This window comes from Mus musculus, chromosome 13 (assembly GCF_000001635.26).
Source record: "Mus musculus strain C57BL/6J chromosome 13, GRCm38.p6 C57BL/6J".
NCBI lineage: Eukaryota > Metazoa > Chordata > Mammalia > Rodentia > Muridae > Mus > Mus musculus.
In genome coordinates this window covers 46,597,624-46,616,696 of record NC_000079.6, presented here as the reverse complement: position 1 = coordinate 46,616,696, position 19,073 = coordinate 46,597,624, and the positions used below count along the sequence as shown (strand labels likewise).

General features: G+C 44.8%; 1 protein-coding gene across 3 annotated transcripts in view; it reads right to left on the bottom strand.

Annotated features, from left to right (window-relative positions):
* Positions 1-19,073, bottom strand: part of Cap2 (CAP, adenylate cyclase-associated protein, 2 (yeast)) — a 148,379-nt gene that overhangs the window by 33,585 nt on the left and 95,721 nt on the right. For all 3 annotated transcript variants that reach the window (NM_026056.4, XM_006516946.2, XM_030247379.1), the window contains exons 5-7: positions 6,958-7,101; positions 6,548-6,633; positions 1,342-1,447 (exon numbers count right to left, since the gene is read on the bottom strand). In NM_026056.4, the coding sequence (NP_080332.1) occupies positions 1,342-1,447; positions 6,548-6,633; positions 6,958-7,101 (336 nt within the window). The remainder of the gene's footprint in view (positions 1-1,341; positions 1,448-6,547; positions 6,634-6,957; positions 7,102-19,073) is intronic.

Genomic DNA, 19,073 nt, shown 5'->3' with positions numbered 1-19,073 from the left:
AAAGCAGTATGTGTACATCCAATTCAGAAACAGCTATTTCTTGTGGCTTTTATCTAAGCTAGTGGTTGTACCCCTTAATACAGTCCTTCATATAGTGATGACCCCAACCTTGAAATTATTTTTGTTGCTACTTCATAACTGTAATTTTGCTACAGCTATGAGTTTTGGTGTATCTGATGTGCAGATGGTCTTAAGCAACCCCCCGTGAAAGCGTTGGAGAAGCACTGGTCTAAGTGTCCTGTGTGCTCAGGATGGTTCAGGATGGTTCAGGCAGCCAATGACTGCTGCAGTCTTCAGTGGGTCTGGAAGGAGCTGAAGCAAGGCTGAAGAGGTCAGGGCTATTGTAGTCTCCCATATGGAAGTTACACTGGGAACGCACACAAGTGGAGGTTTACTCCATTGCTAAGGCACAGCCAAAGCACTAGGATTGGGCTGGAGATGCGGCTTGGTGGGTGCAGCGCTTGTCCAACACCCATGAGACCATGAACTCGGCTCCCAGTGTCATATGAACGGGGAGTTGTGGCAAATGCCTGCAATTCAAGCACTTGGAAAGTAGGGGCAGGTAAAAGTTTAAGGTCATTTAAGGTTACCCAGGCCAGCCTGGAAGGTAGGAGATACTGTCTCAACCCTCCCCTGACTACAGGCAAACATACCACATCCAAACAAGGCAAACACACCACGATAAGAGAGATTGTTCATTAAACTTTGCTATATCAAAAGGAAATATTCTGAACTTTAAGTTGGTATTTTATTTACAACTCTACCCCCAAACCTTGTGTTCCCTCTAATTCCCATCCCTTAACGCCATCTTGGTGCCTGTAAACCCTTGAGCCTGAGTTGAGCCCTCTATGGTCAGCAGTGGGCTGCTGTCCATGTGGTCACCACCTGGGCAAATCTTAGCAGCTGTGGGATCTGCTGTGACAGCTTTCCATTCATTTTCTTATGAGCATACCATTAATTATATAAAATAATAGGTTTCGTTATGACATTTTCCTAAGTTTAGATGTTTATCACACAGTTCAAAAATAGGAGGGAGTTGTATTTGTGGGACTAGCTTATTTCCTTTAACATGGTGACCTATGGTTCCATCTATTTTTCCTTCAAATGATATGATCTCGTCCTTTATGGCTGAATAAAAAGTACTCCCTTTGCATCCTTATTGTAGGTAGGCTAACCATTTCCTGCTCTGCAGGCGGTCAACAGAGTCTCCTAAAGGAAAGGCTGTTTCCACAAAGCTTTTAGTCCTATCTTGCGAAACTTTCTATGGCCACCCGGGATACACATCTTCACAAGTGTCCTTGTGGCCTCTGATACGCAGGTCAGAGAGGGCGTGGTACTTACTGTTTTGCTCCAAGTGAGGCCTGTGGTGTGGTGTTCCCTGATGTAGGCTTGCAGCTCGCTCCAGATGTTGAGGTAGGACCTCACCCAATCCACGTGGCGCAGATCGCTTCGTCACAGAGAGCGGAGGAGAGGAGAGTTAGGATGGAAACTACAGTTTTTATACTTTGTTATCTGGCAGCCAGAGCTCCGGAGGAGTCCTGGAGCCAAAGGGGAGCACTGAGAATGTGGGTAACCCTGAGTGCTCCCGAGGGAGGAGGGGGGATGGCCAGTGCTCCCAACTTTGGGTCTAGACAGACAGACACACAGAGAAGGGGACCTGGCCACGTGGTGCTGACAGAGGGAGTGTGCCATACCTAGTGATGGTGACTACAGAGAACAGACCATTCCTTCTGACCTCCTTCTCATACAAAAATAAAGAACAGCATATTTCTAGGAGCGAGAATGGCATAGAAAAAGAAGAATAAAAGGGAATAAAATCATTTAGCCTGTTTCCTAGTAATCCAGCAGGTATTTGGTTTAAGAAGTATGGTTGGCCGGAGACCTCTACTCATAGAGACGGTCACGAATGACAGGGAAGTTGGTATTGGGAGAAAAATGTTTTCTTGTTAGCAGCTAAGATCCCATATTTCTAAGGTGACTCTCGATGAGGTAATAATCAGATGCTCTTGACAATGTGGACTTTGATCATGAGGTTTTGTTTTACTGAATGAAGAGATCACGGAAAGTTTTTTTTTTTTTTTTTTTTTTTTTTTTTGGTTTTTCAAGACAGGGTTTCTCTGTGTAGCCCTGGCTGTCCTGGAACTCACTCTGTAGACCAGGCTGGCCTCAAACTCAGAAATCCACCTGCCTCTGCCTCCGGAGTGCTGGGATTAAAGGCGTGTGCCACCACGCCCGGCAAGGTTTTCTTAATAGGATTAACACCAGTGATCTCGAGAGACGTTAGAACAGGCAAATGGCTGCATTTCTTTCCTAAAATATACTGTTATTATTATTATTATTATTCTTTGAGAATTTTATATTTAGTTATTCATCCCCCTTTGCTGCACTTCTTTGGGCAATTTCTGTCCCCATAATTTTCCTTTTCCCCATTCTGAAGGAAGCAGCAGTAGTCAGAAAATGAGAAAACACTGAGTCTTGAGTTGACAAAAGCCTAATGATCTACTTAGGCCATCTGAAGAGAACCACAGGAGGAAAGCTGTGACTGAGCCTGTTGACAGCCGTGGCTTTTCTGCATACCTACTGCTTTCCTCGCAATGTTCTGAGTGTCAGTGCCATGCCCAGAGCCTGCTGTAGTAAGCCACACCCAGCCATGGAGAAAGGGAGCAGGCAGATGGCCGTGGTTTGGCTGGGACATGACCCTCAGAGTCAGATGTTTGCAGACTTGGTCCCAAGCCCCCGACGTTGTTTTGGGAGGTTGTGCAACCTTTGAGAGGAGGAGACCTTTTGTAGGATGTTGGTCACTGTAGGGTGGGCCTTCTAGTGTATATAGCCTAGCCCTTCCTGTCCTGTCTTTGCTTCCTGACCTGCCCAAGTGTGAGCAATCTTTCACTGTCTCAGTGGCCAAGCCAGCCCTAGGGTCATGCTGCTGTATTTCCTGAGCCACGAGCTAAAATGGACCTCTCCTCTAGGTTCTACCTCTGTCAGGTCCTTGTCCTATCAGTGAGGAAGGAACTCATGCAGGGATTGGACTCTGATCACTCTGTCGTCTTGATCCATTGGCTCGATGACTGGAATCTATGAGGTTGTGCTTCACTCTCATAACTAAAATCCCCCAAGTAAGTGTCGCTTCCTGGATCTGCCTCATTAATGCCTTGTACCATAGTGTTTTGTGAGGCTCTCTGCGTGTGTCCTGGACACAGGAGACAGCCATCAAAGAGGGAGGCTCACTTCAAAAGAAATTAGTGCTTGTGTTTACATACATGCTCTACCTATGCAGATGTGTCTCATCTATGTCTCTCTCTCTCTCTCTCTCTCTCTGTGTGTGTGTACTTACACAACACACAGACATGGCAACTCACACACACTAGAGGTATTAGATTGTGCACTTGACATCGCTTCTGAAAATTCTAGCAACCAATGAGGGCCAGTTCTCTATAGGCAAATGTGGGTTTTTCTTTTAGCCTATTATTTTGAAGTATTATTTTGATCCGGAGAAAGTTCCAGGGGGAAACTGTAGGAAGGAATAACGCATGGTGTCCTTTACTTGGAGTTAGTCTCTAGGAGAATAGCTGAGCAGGATCCAAACAAATCGGCGCTGAGAACCTCCCTCCACTTCCATTAGCTCTGGAAGCTGTGACATCACACCTTGGGCAAAGCAAAGACAACCAGCTCACTCTGTACGTCTAGAAAAGGAGCCACCGCCAGCAAAGCTAGCTGTCAGGGAAGCAGAGGAGCAGAGTCCTTGGCCTACAGCCCTTCTGTCCCAACCACAGGCAGACTGCTTTCAGCTCTTTCTCCTACGTATCTGCCACATGGGTAAAACAGAGGAGGCTCGGTGGGAAACTTGGGGGACCTACCTACAGATGGAAGTTGGGGTGTGAGGCTCCCTATGATTATCAGCTCACCAGAATAGGATGTTCAAGGGGGGCTGGGACCCAGGTGAGCCCACCTACACCTCTCGTGACATTTCTCTGGCTTATTATATATTTTTTAGGCACTCTGATGAGGAAGTGCATGGTGATGCTGACTGGCATTTTATATTTAACATTGATAGTTGAGGGCAAGTGGCAAAGGCTGGGCTGGGCTGGTTGGCATGATCTTGTAATTACAGCTGGAAAAGGAGGCTGAGGCTGAGGCTGGAGAATCACACTGAAGACCTGCCCAGACTACAGAGTAAGTGCAAGGCCAGCCTGGGCAACTTGGTGAGGATGTCTCAAAATGAAGGAAAGTGAAAAGAGGGCTGGGATGCAGTTTAGTGGGGATGTGTTTGTCTAGCACACGGTTCAACTCCTAGCTCTGTAACAAACAACCTCCAAGTGGGCAAAGACTGGACTTGTTCTGTATAGATGCAAGGAAGAGGGGAAGCCCAAACCCTTTGGTGATGACAGCACCTTAGGAGACTACACAGACAGTGAGTAGATACTTAGGGCTGGACAGACAAGGAGCAGCAACAGGTGAGTGAGTGTAGGTCTCATCAGGGGAGGAGGTGAAAGATTGTAAAATTAATTGTTGGGATAAATATGTGAAATAATAACATACTACAATTCCCTATACCTCACATGTAGTGTATATAAGTATATATGTATGTATGTATATATATTAAATATGGATTCAAAAAATAGCTTGGTGTAGTGGCATATGCTTGCATTTCAGTGGGCTGAGGCAGGAGGATCATGAGTTTGAGGTTGGCCACTGGGCTCCATAGCGAGATCTTGTCTCAAAACAGACAGACAGACAGACAGACAGACAGACAGACAGACAAGAAAAAGAAAAAAAGTCCCCTGGGAGACACCCCCCTCAAAAATCCCACTTGAAGAAAAGCAATGCAAATTTTGTATGCTACCCTCTTAGTCAATAGGCTAGATCATGGAAGGTATTGGTATATGCTATACCTTTTTTCTCTACATTCTATGTAAAGTGTATCTTCTGGTTCTGATATTCAGATCTGCATCAGTAAAGTCACTGAGATGATAATTTAGAAAATCCAGGTCCTCTGATTTCCTTCCATGTGAGCAGTCTGGAATAAGGAAGAAATGTCCCTAGGAGGCCTTGCGGGCTTGTCAACTGATGGCTACTTCTGCTGGTTCCACTTGAGAGCTCAGAGGGGGACTTATTAGAGGTCAGAGCCAGACAGTGGAAGACCACTGCTCATATTTTTGTCCCAATCCTTCTAGTTACCAGGGATTGGCCACATCACACTTAGCCAGCTGTGATCCCACTGGAGGGTGAGGGCTCGTGGGACAATCTATAAATAGCTTAAGAGACATTTTTCTAGATCCCTTCTCAGCCTGGCTATCTCCATTTGATTGTATTTTCCTTCTAACCTCAGATCAGTCTCTCTAGGATCCATTATCTGGGCTGCAGGACACCAGATCTTTCCAGGCTGGTCCTCCAAACAAAAGTCTGCCCTTTCAACAGCTGCTGAGGGTTATTGAGACGACAGCTGTCTGTCCTCCAGCTTCTGTTTCAGCTCAGTTTCTGGTTTCGTGCCCCCTTTGCCTATCTCATGGTCTCCTCAGTCTTGGTGTTGGCCTCCTCCATTCCCTCTGTCCAGTCTCTCACTACCTCTACTTTGATCAGTGGAAATTCCCACTGGGTTTGGAGGCACTTGGGAGAATAACCATGAGTTCGAGGCCAGCCCAGAATACATCAAGAGACTCTGTCTCAAAACATGAAACAAAAAAACCAACCAAACAAAACAAGTTCCATCATATTGGTTCAGTCTTTAAGTACAGGAATTCAAAATGTAGTGATGTGGTTGTGTGGGGACAGCTTATTCACTGAAAGAAAACTGGGGCAGCTTTCTTTATAAAATGTGTGTGTCCGCCAGGAGTCTGTGTCCCCTTCTCCATGTGGCTTTCCCTATAAAAGTAGGATTTTAAAACTTATTTTTTTTAAAAAATGTATTAAAAAAATGAAAAAGTTTTTATTTATGCTTGTATGTGTGTCCCCCTATGTGACTATGTGTGGGGGCCTGTAGGTGTCTGCAGAGGACAGATGAAGGTGTTGGCTCCCCTGGAGCTGAAGTTGTGACTTGCATGGTACCCCAAATCTGGCGCTCTGGAAGAGCAAAAACCAGTGAGCAATGTCTCCACTCCCTTATTTTTGGTTGTCTTATTGCATTTATTCATTTAATTTGTGTGCGTATATGCATTGGTATGCACTCTGAGGTGTGCTTGTGGAAGTCACAGGACACCTTCAGAGGCCATTCTCTCCTCATCTATGCGAGCTGAAGGAATTCTAACCAGGCCATCGAGGTGTGGTGGCAAGAAGATAGCTGAGCCATCTCAACAGCCTTTTTATTTTTTTCAAGACAAGGTCTCATGTGGCCCCGGGCAGATCTTAAATTTTCTATGGAACAAAAATGACCTTGAATTCCTGATCTTCATCCTCCTGACTCCCAAGTGCCGGGTCCACAGGCTCTCAGCTCAAAGATGGATTTCTAATCTCAAGGTTACTCGGTGTACCATCGAAGAGTCTAGTGACTAAGTCTATTAAGCCTCAGGAGCAAATGTCTGGGAACCCAGCTGGGAGAGGGAATACATACCTGTGCTTGTAGTCTTTCAGGACCCTGTTTGTGTAAAAGGTGGCAGCGTCGTTCATCTCCTTGACATAAGGACCAGGTTTGGGGGACTGAGAAAACAGGCCCATCACCCAAGCATAGAAGGAAAAAAAATTAGGATAAGAAAGAGAACACCTCGAAGAAGCCGAAGAAAAGCAACAGAGGGATGGGCGAGAGTCGGACGGAGGCGGTGGGTGTTTTTTAAAGGCTGCAGGAACACTTTCCCGACTCAGAGTAGAAAGCATGGGGCTTACACAGGATAAGAAAAAGCTGAAGCATCCACCCTGGAAGGAGCCTTCCTTCAGTGGACCGAACTACGGAGGGAGGAACGTGATGGTGGCCCCAGAAGCCCCTGAAACTGGCGAGGGGGTGCGCGGCATTCGGTCGTAACTCACCACGGCTATCCAGCCCAGGGCGGCGATGCTTTCACTGACTGCCGAGAGGTGGTTGAACATGTTGCTTCCCCGGTTTCTCTCTCGGAAAGTCTGTATTTCTTGAATCTTCTCCGATATGGGCTTCAGAAGGACAGCAACTTCATTCTGCGGGCAAACGTTGGATCGGTTACTGTGAGCAGACAGAAGCCTCTGGGCACTGGGCACGCTGGCCTGAGAGGGCCACCCAGGGATTGCCACGGTCAGGGGTCTGAAAGGAACACGTGCCCCATCTTGCAGGATGGTTTTCTTTTCTTTTTTTTTTTTTTTTTAAAGATTTATTTATTTTGTATGTTAGTGTGAGTACACTCGGTGTCTTCAGACACATCAGAGGAGGGCATCAGACTACATTATGGATGGTTGCGAACCACCATGTGGTTGCTGGGAATTGAACTCAGGACCTCTGAAAGAGCAGTTAGTTCTCTTAACTGCTGAGCCATCTCTCCAGCCCCCTGGTTTTCTTTATTATATTAATGAAAGATTTCCTTCCTTCCCTCCATCTTTTCCTTTCTCTTGCTCTTTTTCTTGTATTCATTCCCCCATTCTCTGTCTCCCCCCCCTTCTCTTGTTCTTTCTTTCTTGGCACTATAAGGGATTGAATTTAAATCTTCATGGCGTGCTAAGCAAGTATGCTTGTGTAAAAGTGACTTTAATTTTCCTATTGTTAATTGTGGTCTCCTGAGATTACTGCCTCAGTCTCTAACCTACACCTAGTCCTGGAAGCTTCTAGCCTTCGTACGATCTTATCTAGGTGTAGAATGTTTTCAGCCTCTGAGACTTACTGCTGAGAAAGCTCACCCATTCCTAGTTCTTTCTGAGCTCTGACTAGTTGGTTCAATTCAGCTGTTGTGGCTCAAACGCCTCTCCAGGCTGACTGACTCAATCTGGCTTCTCTGGGTCTCTCCTGAATTGCTCTACTTGACAATATGTTCTAACCTTTTTGGCTCCTTCTCATTCTCTGGCTTGTTCTATCTTCATTTGTGTCTAGCTTGTTCTCTCTTCAACAAAGAGTCTTTGTAAAGGTGCCTCCTCTTCTCTCTTTCCCGCTGCTGCTCTCTCTTAAGTAGCTTCCTTTTCCTCTCTCTTCTCCTGAGAGTTGAGCGTATCTCATTCTGTCAAATCTTTCTCTGATTCGTCACTTTGTCTGCCTATCAGTTAAGACACCACTTTCAAGCATGGGTGCTTCCTTTTACAAACTAACTTTACCTTCACTGTTTGGGCTAAAGGTATGTGCTAAGGGTGAGCTGCACCACAACTAGAATCAGGTTTTTCTTAGTAAACAACATAATCTTGGGGTTCCCAGTGTGATCAAATATCCCGCAACACTAGTGAGCTAAGCCCCAGCCCCTATGTTATGTTGATACAGTCTTCTGTATCTCTGGGTACTACTGTTGTGGGTTCAACCAACTGTGGACTGAAAACACTATGATAAACAGTTTGGGTGACAGAAAGACCTGGCTTAAAGCAAGAAAAGCAGTAGCAACAATAACAACCAAGCTGGACATGGCAGATCATTCTTGTAACCCCAGGGGCAGCAGACCATTGGAGATGAAATTATTCTCAGCCAGAGAGGCTCCTGCGGTCTACTTTTGTTTATAAACCCTTTGCTATATCTAAGTGAGATGCTATATGTAGGGGCTTTGGAGTTAGAAAGACCTTGTTTAACATCTGTTCTCTGCCACTTAGCATCCATGGGGCCTTAAGCAAACCATCTTGGGTTTCATTTGGCACAAATAAAAGGTACCCCCCCCCCCCCAGCCTCTGGGTTATAGGAGATGCTACATTTTAAACCTCTGGTCCTTGGAAGCTACACAATCATTTCGAGTGATGGTTATGATAGTCATGTACCAGTTCATACCAGAGTGATGGTAGTTATGTTCCGTGTTGCTGTGATTAAATACTTGTCAAGAAGCAAATTAGGGGAGGAAGGTGCACTGGACCTACCATAGGCAAGACTAGCCTCAAACTTTTAGAAATTCTCCTGCCTCTGTCTCTTGATGACTGGGATTGCAGGTGTGCACCGTCATCACAGGGTTGGAACTTTAATCCTTAGAAAGAAATATTTCTCTTCAGGGACTCTTCTCAGTCCAGAATCAATGACCAGATCAAAGGGGCGATTCTGGTTTTCCCAAAAGCCAGTGATCTTCAGTTGGGGCAAAGTCATACAAAAGCCCCCTGCTTAGCTCTCAGCACTTGGCTAAATTATAATATGTTTGATGAAATGACATCTTTGAGAAAGGCCAGGATATCTAAATTGCTGGTGGGATCTGGCCTCTTGCTCCAAAAAGAGAAAGGACCAGAAACTGCATATTTACAACATTGGAGAGATTTATTAAGACCAGCTTTGTTTATCTCTAGCATCCCAAGAACAAACTCTGAAGTCGGAGGAGATGCAGAATTCTGGAAGATATTTTATATTGGTTATCTGATGGGACCATCATAAATATTAGGAAAGTTGCCGTTTGCCTTAATTTGGCAATTGTGTGAAGAATTTTCATCAGTTAAAAGAGTTGGGAGAAGAAATAACAACTCCTATTTCTACTAATGCTAACAAACACTTCGGCCTTCCTTCTGTGCCAATAGATTCGAGTGCACTGTAAAGTGTTTTATTACCTCCACTTCATCCTGAACTTCCACAGCTGAAGGAATACCAGAGTGGACAGTGTGATTTCCACCAAGGCTTAGTGTACAGATGTCAGTGGAAGGGCAGGGTGGGAGGACCTTGGCCATCCTTCTACCTATCCTTCTATCTGCTTAGGTATTAAGTATCTGTTAGGAATATTCAGTAAACACAGGTTGAGTTGCATTGATGTCAGTTAAGCTTACAAAAGTGCTTCCCACTAGAGAAAGGAATTGTGAGTGTGTATGCATGTGCGCATGCATGTATGCTGATAGGAACTGAACACAGAGCCTTGCACAAACTAGGCAACTAGCCTACCACCTGAGCTGAATCTTCAGAAAGGAGATGTTTTAAAAGGTATCCTATGTTGTTGTTATTGTTGTTGTTGTTATTATTATTATTATTGCTGTGTGTTTACATGGGTGTTATGTATGCATGTATATGCATGTTGGAGTATGTGTGGGAATTCTTGTGTAGGTACATGTGTGTATGTATGTATAAAGGCCTGGAATCACTATATCTTCCTTGATTGCGCCCCCACTTTATTGATTAATGCAGGCTCTCTCACGGAACTCAGAGCTCACCAGTTTTGGCAAGTGTAGGCCTGCCTTGTCCCAGAGCCCCTGGTCTTGGCTTTGTGAGTGTTGAGACCACAGGCAGTCCTTCAGCCTGCCCAGATTTTGATGTGGGTCTTGGGGGTCCAAACTCGGGTCCTCACCTCTCATCCACTGCACCATCTCCTGAGCCCTGTGTCCTCCCCCCCCCCCCACTCCCGTGTTTGCTTTCTTAGAGTATTACGGTGATGGTCTCAAGACACAGCTGTAGGGGGTGGAGGGATACCTCCATAAAGTGCTGCACAGGCTTGGGGCTGATGGGTTGGGACTCCAGCATCCATATTTTTAACAAGCTGTGTGTGGCTGCACCTGCCTGTCATTGTGGTGCTGGATGGCAGCGGGAAGAGGATGGGAGAGAAAGAGGATGGAGCTTACCCATTGCTTAACCAGTCTCAGCCATCAGTGAGCTCCGGGCCCACTGAGAGACCTTGCCTCAACCAGTAATCGAGGAAGACACTCTTTGTTACACATGTACCCACACACACATACACACATGCACCCACACATGTAAATACACACATGCACCCACACATGCACACACATGCACACACACTCTCACAGCAGCTAGTGTACTTTGGAATGACTTCATTTTTTTTTTTTTTTTCTGAAACAAAACAACCAAACCCCACGTTTCCTTTGGGTTTCAGTTTTCTAAGACTATTTCCCAAAAGGAAATACATTTTCAAGTTGTGAAGACAAGCCCCCAAATCTCTTTTGCCACAGGTATCTGTGGAGATGACAGCCACACATGCTCCTATGGAGAGGGAAGAGGCACGTCGCGTTTTCTGCAAACGTTTCCCAGGCTGTCTTAGCCGGACTGTGCTCGGGAGAATAACTCAGGGTGTCTTGACGGCCCTTGCAACTGTTCTGAACTTGAAGAACGGAGTTCTGCTATCAGCTCTATCTCCATTTAGCTCCAGAAGGAACTGGATTGTTTTGAAGAAAGTCAAATGGAAGAGTTTCATCTGTAAGCTTTGGAGAAACTTTACCCAAAAAGGCAAAGTGGATTCTCTCTCGGGCAGATCAGAGATGAGACAAACTTTGACCTGGAAGACAGGCACAGAGCAGCAATGGAACTGGCCAGTTATTTCTAGAATCAGGGGTTCTTTTTTTAAGAAAAATTAAAAGTGCATTTTTTAATTTACTAATTTTGTGTGAACTTCAAAAGACAGTTTGTGGGAGTTGATTTGGTACTGGAGATCAAACACAGGTCATCAGACTCGGTGGTAGGGTCCTTTCCCTCTGAGCCATCTTGCCAGCCTTCAGAACACAGGGTTCTTTGTAAACATTATTTATCTCTTATTTTTAGTGTGTATGTGTGTGAGGTTATATGCTCATGTACATGCAGAATTCTGCAGGGCAGAAGAGGGCATCAGATTCTCTGGAGTTACAGACAGTTATGGGCCACCATGTAGGTGCTGGGAATTGAACCCAGGTCCTCTGGAAGAACAGCCAGTGTGTTTAAGCTATCTCTCCAGATCCTAGAATGCAGCATTCCTGTGTAGTTTTATGTCACCTAGAAAATGGTTAAGTCATTTTGCAAAAAGATTTCTTTTTCTGATCCTGAAATTAATATTTGCTTATAAGAATCACTGGGAAATATGGAGGAGAAACACAAATAAACACAGAATATTCTAATTCCACCATGGAGAAAAATCTCTGTATGTGGAAGCATTATAAATATGTTCAAAAATAAAAATAATTGTCTTTAAACAATGGCTGCTCAGTTTGCTAGGATTCCTTGCCTTGGAGAATAAAGAATGTCTTCACCCCATGTCTGCAAGGGTGTCACTAACTGTTTTTAGTGATTATAGAAACAAGGCAAAATAAAAAGAAGTTGGGAGGTGGATGTATTGGGAAAATATGGGGTGAGTTGGAGGAGTAAGATGGAGATGAGTTTATTTCATTGCACACATGCATACAATTCTCAAGAATAAAGAAAAAGTTTTAAAAAGATTGTAAGAGCCAGAGGACCAGGGAGCTTGCTGTGAGATTGTCTCCTGGTAACATCAGACACTCCACCCATAAAGTCTCACCCACATAGCCAAACATTGCACAAACATAAGCTGGCAAGGATGACACCAATGGACATGCCACACTGAACAGGGAAGAACCCTCCAGGCCTCAAGCCTACACGAAGAACCACAGGCAACTGAGGAAACCTGGGAAGGGAGAGGTAGTTCTCCCCAGTGAAGGAAGAGGTGGTCCTCCCCAGTGAAGGGAGAGGTGGTCCTCCCCAGGGAAGGGAGAGGTGGTCCTCCCCAGTGAAGGGAGAGGTGGTCCTCCCCAGGGAAGGGAGAGGTGGTCCTCCCCAGTGAAGGGAGAGGTGGTCCTCCCCAGGGATGGGAGAGGTGGTCCTCCCCAGGTATGGGAGAGGTGGTCCTCCCCAGGAAAGGGAAAGGTGATCCTCTCCAGGAAGGGAGAGGTGATCTTCCCCAGGGAAGGGAGAGGTGGTCCTCCCCAGGGAAGGGAGAGGTGGTCCTCCCCAGGGAAGGGAGAGGTGGACTTTCCCAGGGAAGGGAGAGGTGATCCTCCCCAGGGAAGGGAGAGGTGGTCCTCTCCAGGAAAGGGAGAAGTGGTCCTCCCCAGGGAAGGGAGAGGTGGTTCTCCCCAGGGAAGGAAGAAGTGATCCTCCCAAGGGAAGGGCACAGCAATTATTTGTCCAGTGTTAAAAGGTCAGCCCTGAAAACACACATAAGTAACATAAGGTCTGAATGGGTTATATTTAGGAATATATACATATATACATATATGTATATGCATGCAATGATAGTGAAAAATAGAGGCCATGGATTTGAAGGGGGTGAGTAGTAGTATTTGGGAGGGTTTGGAGGGAAGGAAGAGAAAGAAGAAATGTAATTATATTATATTCTCAAAAAATTTAAAAAATTTTTTGATTTTAAGAGTTCAAGCCATTCAATCAAACCATCATGTATATTAACAAACAAAACCCCACCAATGAATATACTTTTGGTTTAATTGTATTGGGCAACTTTCCCTTGCTCTGACAAAATGCCCGAGGGAAAACAGCTTAAAAAGAAGGAAGTCTTATTTGGCTCAGAATTTCAGAGGTTTAAGTCCACAGCTAGCTGGTTGTACCACCTCTGATGCAAGTCAGAACTTCACTGGGGAGGCTGGGCGGGAAGACATATTAGAACGAACACCTTAGGGCACTGGGGAAGATTTAACCCTGAAAAATCACAAGGGAAAGACCGGTTTCACAATTTTGAGCCAAATTTGAAGCAAGCTTTAATTCAATACTGTCCAGGATGATGACCTCTGAACAGGTTCATTTTTGGGTTCCTAGAACATGGAGGTGAGTTACATTTTGCAGAGGCTTAAAAAGGCAAAACCATTCAGGCCACTGTATTTCCAATCAGGTCCAATCAGAGGCAAGCAAGCATCCCGACATATTTCCTGCCTGAGTACATCCTCCCTACACGTCATCAAGCATATCCGTACAGCCGGGTCAAACAAACGTGACTAGGTGAGTGAAAACATACACAATTGCCTTGAGCATTTCAGGAAGTATCTGTCCTTGGGCAAGTGGGGCTACAGAAGTTTGGTGAGCAGGGAGCGAGGCAACATCGCATGCAATACACTCTTCATTGGCATGCTTTCAAAGACCTACTTCCTGTAACTACGCCCCGCTTCAGAAGGTTTCTATCACTTCCCTCAAGTACCACCAGCCAGGGATCAAGTGTTTAACACAAGAACCTTTCTCGAGATATGCTAGAACAAATTGTAACATAGGTACTGTGAGAACTCCATTGTTGTAGAAACGATGGTTTCAGACAAAGGTAGCGCTGTTACGGCTTAGGAATTGAAGCAAAATTTGGAGGCTGGGGATGTAGTTTGGTTGAATGGAGTGCTTGCTTGTATGCATGTTCCTCTGGGCATGGTAGCATGTAGCTCTGGGCATGGTAGCATGTAGCTCCGGGCATGGTGGCGGGTACCTGTAATCCCAGTATTCTGGAGGAAGACGCAGAAGGATAAGAAGTTCAAGATTGCACTGGAGTTAAGAGTTAAGTTCAGCAGTTAAGAGTGTATTCTGCTCTTGCAGAGGACCTGAGTTCAGCTTCCAGCACACATGTCAAGTGTCTCACAACCTCCTATGACTCCTGGGAATCTGACATCTCTAGTGCCTATGAGCACCTACATTCAAAGGGCTTGTGTGGCAAGCTACCTCCCCAAACCTGTGGATCTTTTAGTGATTGGATCCAACTGCACTTAAACATCTAAAAATTATTTTATAGCAAGCAAATAGGACCAAGTATGAACCACTATTGCTTTGACTTTGTACTAATGTTTAGTTCTTATTTTCTGAGTACCACAACTGTACCTGATATTATAATTGTCATTATATCAAACAAGAACATATTTCTTAGAATTTAAAAGATACAGGTTGCATAGATAACTGTTGTAGAATCACTAAGTACTGAAGGGGACTGGGTGCTACTCTGCCCATGGAGCTAAGTCAGCATTGGTCATGCCCTGGGCTCGGTCCCAGCACTGCATAAACAGGTGTGGTACACATTTCACAATCCTAGCACTGGGTTAGGTGGAGGTAGAGCCATAGGTTCAGGGTTATCATCAGCTACATAGTTGGAGGCCAGCCTGAGCACTTGTCTCAAAATAGCAAAACCAAAGCAAACCAAACCACTGAAGAATCCCAAAGACTCCCCCCACTAGGGCAGTCTCTGCTGGTGGCCAAGAGGCTCTGTAGGGTCTGCCCACCGGTCAGACTCAGAATGCTTTAACTTTTCTGCTTTCTTTTGGATGCTAGTCTGAGCCTGAGTTCTGAGGTACTCTGGGTTTCTCCACTCTTTCTCAGTTGCTCCCTCCCTCCCTCCCTTCCTCCCTCCCTCCCTCCCTCTTGGCTGACCGCCATGATGATTAACTGAAATGCCTTGCCTATCCCCACTTTCTTCTCTATTCTCCCCACTTGCTGGCAGCTGCCAAGATTTAGTTTTCCTTCTTTGGGATTTTTCTTTTCAACTCTATTAGGATTATCCTCCAGTTTCTCTTTGAAAAACAAAAGGTTAAAGGTTTAAATTTAATGACTTAAGTCTACCAGGAGTGCTATATGTAGTTGTATCATCCTGATGTCTGGAGAGATTTTCTTCTTCTTTTTTTAGTTTTTAAAAAGCTGTAATATTTTAAATGTATGTGTGTGTGTGTGCCTACATGTGTTTATGTGCATGCATCATGCGTGTGCAGCCAGAGGGTGTTGTACCCTCTGGAATTGAAGTTATAGGCAGTTGTGACCCCCTGATGTAGCTGCTGAGAATTGAACCTAAGTCCTCTGCACAAGCAGCGAGCACTCTGCTGAGACATCTCTCCAGCTCCCAGGGAGAAGCTTGTAACACCCACACTCTTGTACCTAATTGTTCCATGAAAAGCTTTAGTGGTCCATTCTATTCATCAGCATATTTTATTTCAGTAACAGCTTTTGCTTTGGTTTATAAAGCAACTTTCCTAGCCACCAGAAATAAAAAGCATACAGAACGATGGTGATGGGGTCACATGAAGTCATTCCTCACTGGCTTTTGCTGCAGAGCCCCTGGAAATGAGAGGTCAGGAGCCAGCGACAAAGCACCATTAAGATACAAGACCTCGGGGCTGGCATTGAAATTTGATGTTAACTTGTTCCATTTTTCGTACCATGATTGAACCTTTGGTTACAAATTGGCATTTTCAATGTGAAGTATTTTCTATGAAAATGTTCTGCAGTTTCTCTGTCAACCTTCCGAGGTTTGGTGGCTCATTACTGTCATCTCAGTGATTAGAAGACAGAGAGAGACAGGAGGATCAGAAGTTGAAGACTAGCCTTAGCTATGTAGCTATTTTAGGGCTGGCCTTAGTTACTCAGTGAGTTCGAAGCCAGTCTAGGTACATGAGATCCTGACTTAAAAACAAACAAACAAACAAACAAACAACTACAAAAACCAAAAATGAAATGAAACAAACAAACAAAACAACAACTACAAAAACCAAAAATGAAACAAACAAACAAACAAACAACTACAAAAACCAAAAATGAAATGAAACAAACAAAACAACAACTACAAAAACAAAAAATGAAACAAACAAAAAACCAAAATAACCAACAGAACCAAACAAATTGAAGCAAACGACCAGAAAGCACAGTTCTACTGACATGACAGGAGGGCCATATTTTTTTCTAAGTGCTCAATGCCAGAAAATTTTCAGATAGGTAGCTATCTGATAGAAACAGGCGAGCTCAATGGCTACATAAACATTAAACACAGTCACCTACAGTGGTTTGAGTCCCCACTCTATCTCCTGAGTCTTGAAACGACACTGAGGGTCAGAGGTCAATCAATACCTCCCCCAAGCCCCCCCAAACCAAAAACCAACCAACCAAACAAACAAACAAATAAACAAAACAACCAACACAGAGCCTTTACACTAACTGCTTCTTCAGATTAAGACAAATACTTTCTGAGATGTGGTTGCTTATATTTCCGTCAGAATCTGTATAGTTCATATCAGAGCAGAATCCTAGGGCTCTCAGATCTTGGACTGTTCTGGTAGGCACTGTGAGAGCAGTGTGTACATAAAGGTGACTAGAGTCAAGGGGAGCAGGTCTTTTCCATCCCCACCCCAGGGTGCTGGCTAACAAGAGCATAAGACGCACATGAAATCTGGTGACTCCTTCCCACACTGGGACTTGACAAAATGGGTTCCTGGCAAAGGCTGGGTTCATGGCAGAGACACGGGGTGAGTAGATTATTTGGGTTCCAAGAAGAAAGCAGGGAGCTCGCACTTAGCAATGACAAATGAGGCTATTTGGATTCAGTGTTGTGAGAACACAGGAGGGGATGAGCTTAAAAAAAAAAAAACAACGCAAACTTAACCTGGTTATGCATCATGAACCCAAAAGAGACGGGAGGCCAAGAAGATGCTCACCCTCCATCTCCCTGTTTTTTCGATTTATTGGATTGGTCGAGCTGAGAGAGCATCAATTGCTATGCTCTCCGGGACATACCATCTGGCTGCCGACAGGGATGGATTTTATAATCACCTATACTTTTACTTTATGAGGTTGCGCACACTGGAGCTGAGAGGCACCAGGGCTTTCCACAGGACTTTGCCAAGTGGAGAAAAGTGCTAAAGCAATTTCAGTTCAATCAGTTTTATAAAACCAAAGGAAGCCTACAGCAACCGCAAATGAGTTCTTCCAATGAGGAGACATATAAGACTTTGGACAGGAGTCTAGTTTTTTTTTTTGCCAACATCTGATGAGTTCTGGCTGAATGCCATACATCAAGTGATGGCTTGCCCACCAGTTGCCTTGACTTTCTAATGCTACATCTCAGGGTCCCATCTGCAAGATCACCTGCATCTGCAAGAAGCTGCTTTTCTCTCCCTCTGATTAAGTGACTGTGATGAAAATATGGGCAGATCTCTCCTTAGAGACTCATTCAGAGTGAAGCTGAGATCACAGCAAGCTGTGATAACCCAAGCAGTGCAAGGCATTTCAGCAATGTCTTAGTTTAGGAGTCTCAGAACACCCCAAGGGCCAGATTAACCATCAATCTAGCCATCAATCTCTAGTGTCAATCATCCTTCATCACAAATCCACTTTCACTGTGAGGGTTAGCAGGTCATCACACGGCTCCATTGTTTTTCTCGAGGGTAGAACACACCAGCCTTATAAACACTGACTGTGTTTATATATAACTATAAGGCTGGGCATCCTGGTCCATGGAGCCGGAAGGAGGGTCGCTGGGTATGATGTCTGTCTCTTGACTCTCAGTCCATCTCATGTAGGGCTGCTAAAGCTTATCACTCTGCTCCACTTGTGTCTTTGCCCATGGAATTTACTTCATCCCCCTGCTTCCCTCCAGGGTTTCTATGGAACAGAGCTACAGGAGCCTGTGGATGGCTACAGGAGCCACAGAGATCTGTCGGTTGCTCACCCTGTTTTTGCTCATCCGCCTCCTCTCTGGGAATTTTCTGTCATTACCATGGAGACGCCTTTAGGGAACTGAATGGGGTTAAAGAAGCCTCCCCACTCTCTAACACCCTCCCCTACACACAGAGTGGACGCAGGGTTATTTTCTTTGAATTGTTATGTTTTTAACCACACACACAAGCAAAATAGTTTCAGTGATTTTTGACTTAAGAACACTAATCAGAATTTATTTAAAAGGAAAAACACCATCAATTCCAAATGTCTGCATATTTCCCATCTGGCATATGTTTATAGTTTTATATGAAATTATGGTAATTGAAGTGGTTGTATCACATTTGAGTATTTGCTTTGAATGATATCTATCTCATTCTTTGGCGACTGTTTTCAAGATCTCTCTTCATGTGGGAGTATAGGCAGAGCCTTTTTCCTTGTGTTATGAGTCTGTCCCCTACTCCCATCTCTGCTGCTATTATTTGGGAAAACCTTCCTGTGCCAATTCCAACCATCCCATCAATGGCAGTACCATTATGAAGCAACAGCATTCTCTGTACCTATAGAGCAAACTGAGAACCAATGGCTGTAGCAGTCCGAGGCTGGGAAGCTGTGATGATTAATTGTAGTTATCTACTTGATGAGATCTAGAATCACTTGGGAGACATGCCTCTGGGCATCTCTGTGGGGATTATCTTTATTAGGTTAGTTGGGGTACAAAGACCTGCCCACAGTGGGCAGTACCATTCCCTAGGATAGGATCTCTGACTGTGTGAAAAGGAGAAAGTGAGTTGAGCAGTGTATCCACTTATTGCTCTCTGCTACATAACTGTGGGTGGAATATGACCAGGGGCTTCAAACCCCGCTGCTGTGGCTTCCTTGCTGTGATGGACTGTAACCTCCAACTGTGAGC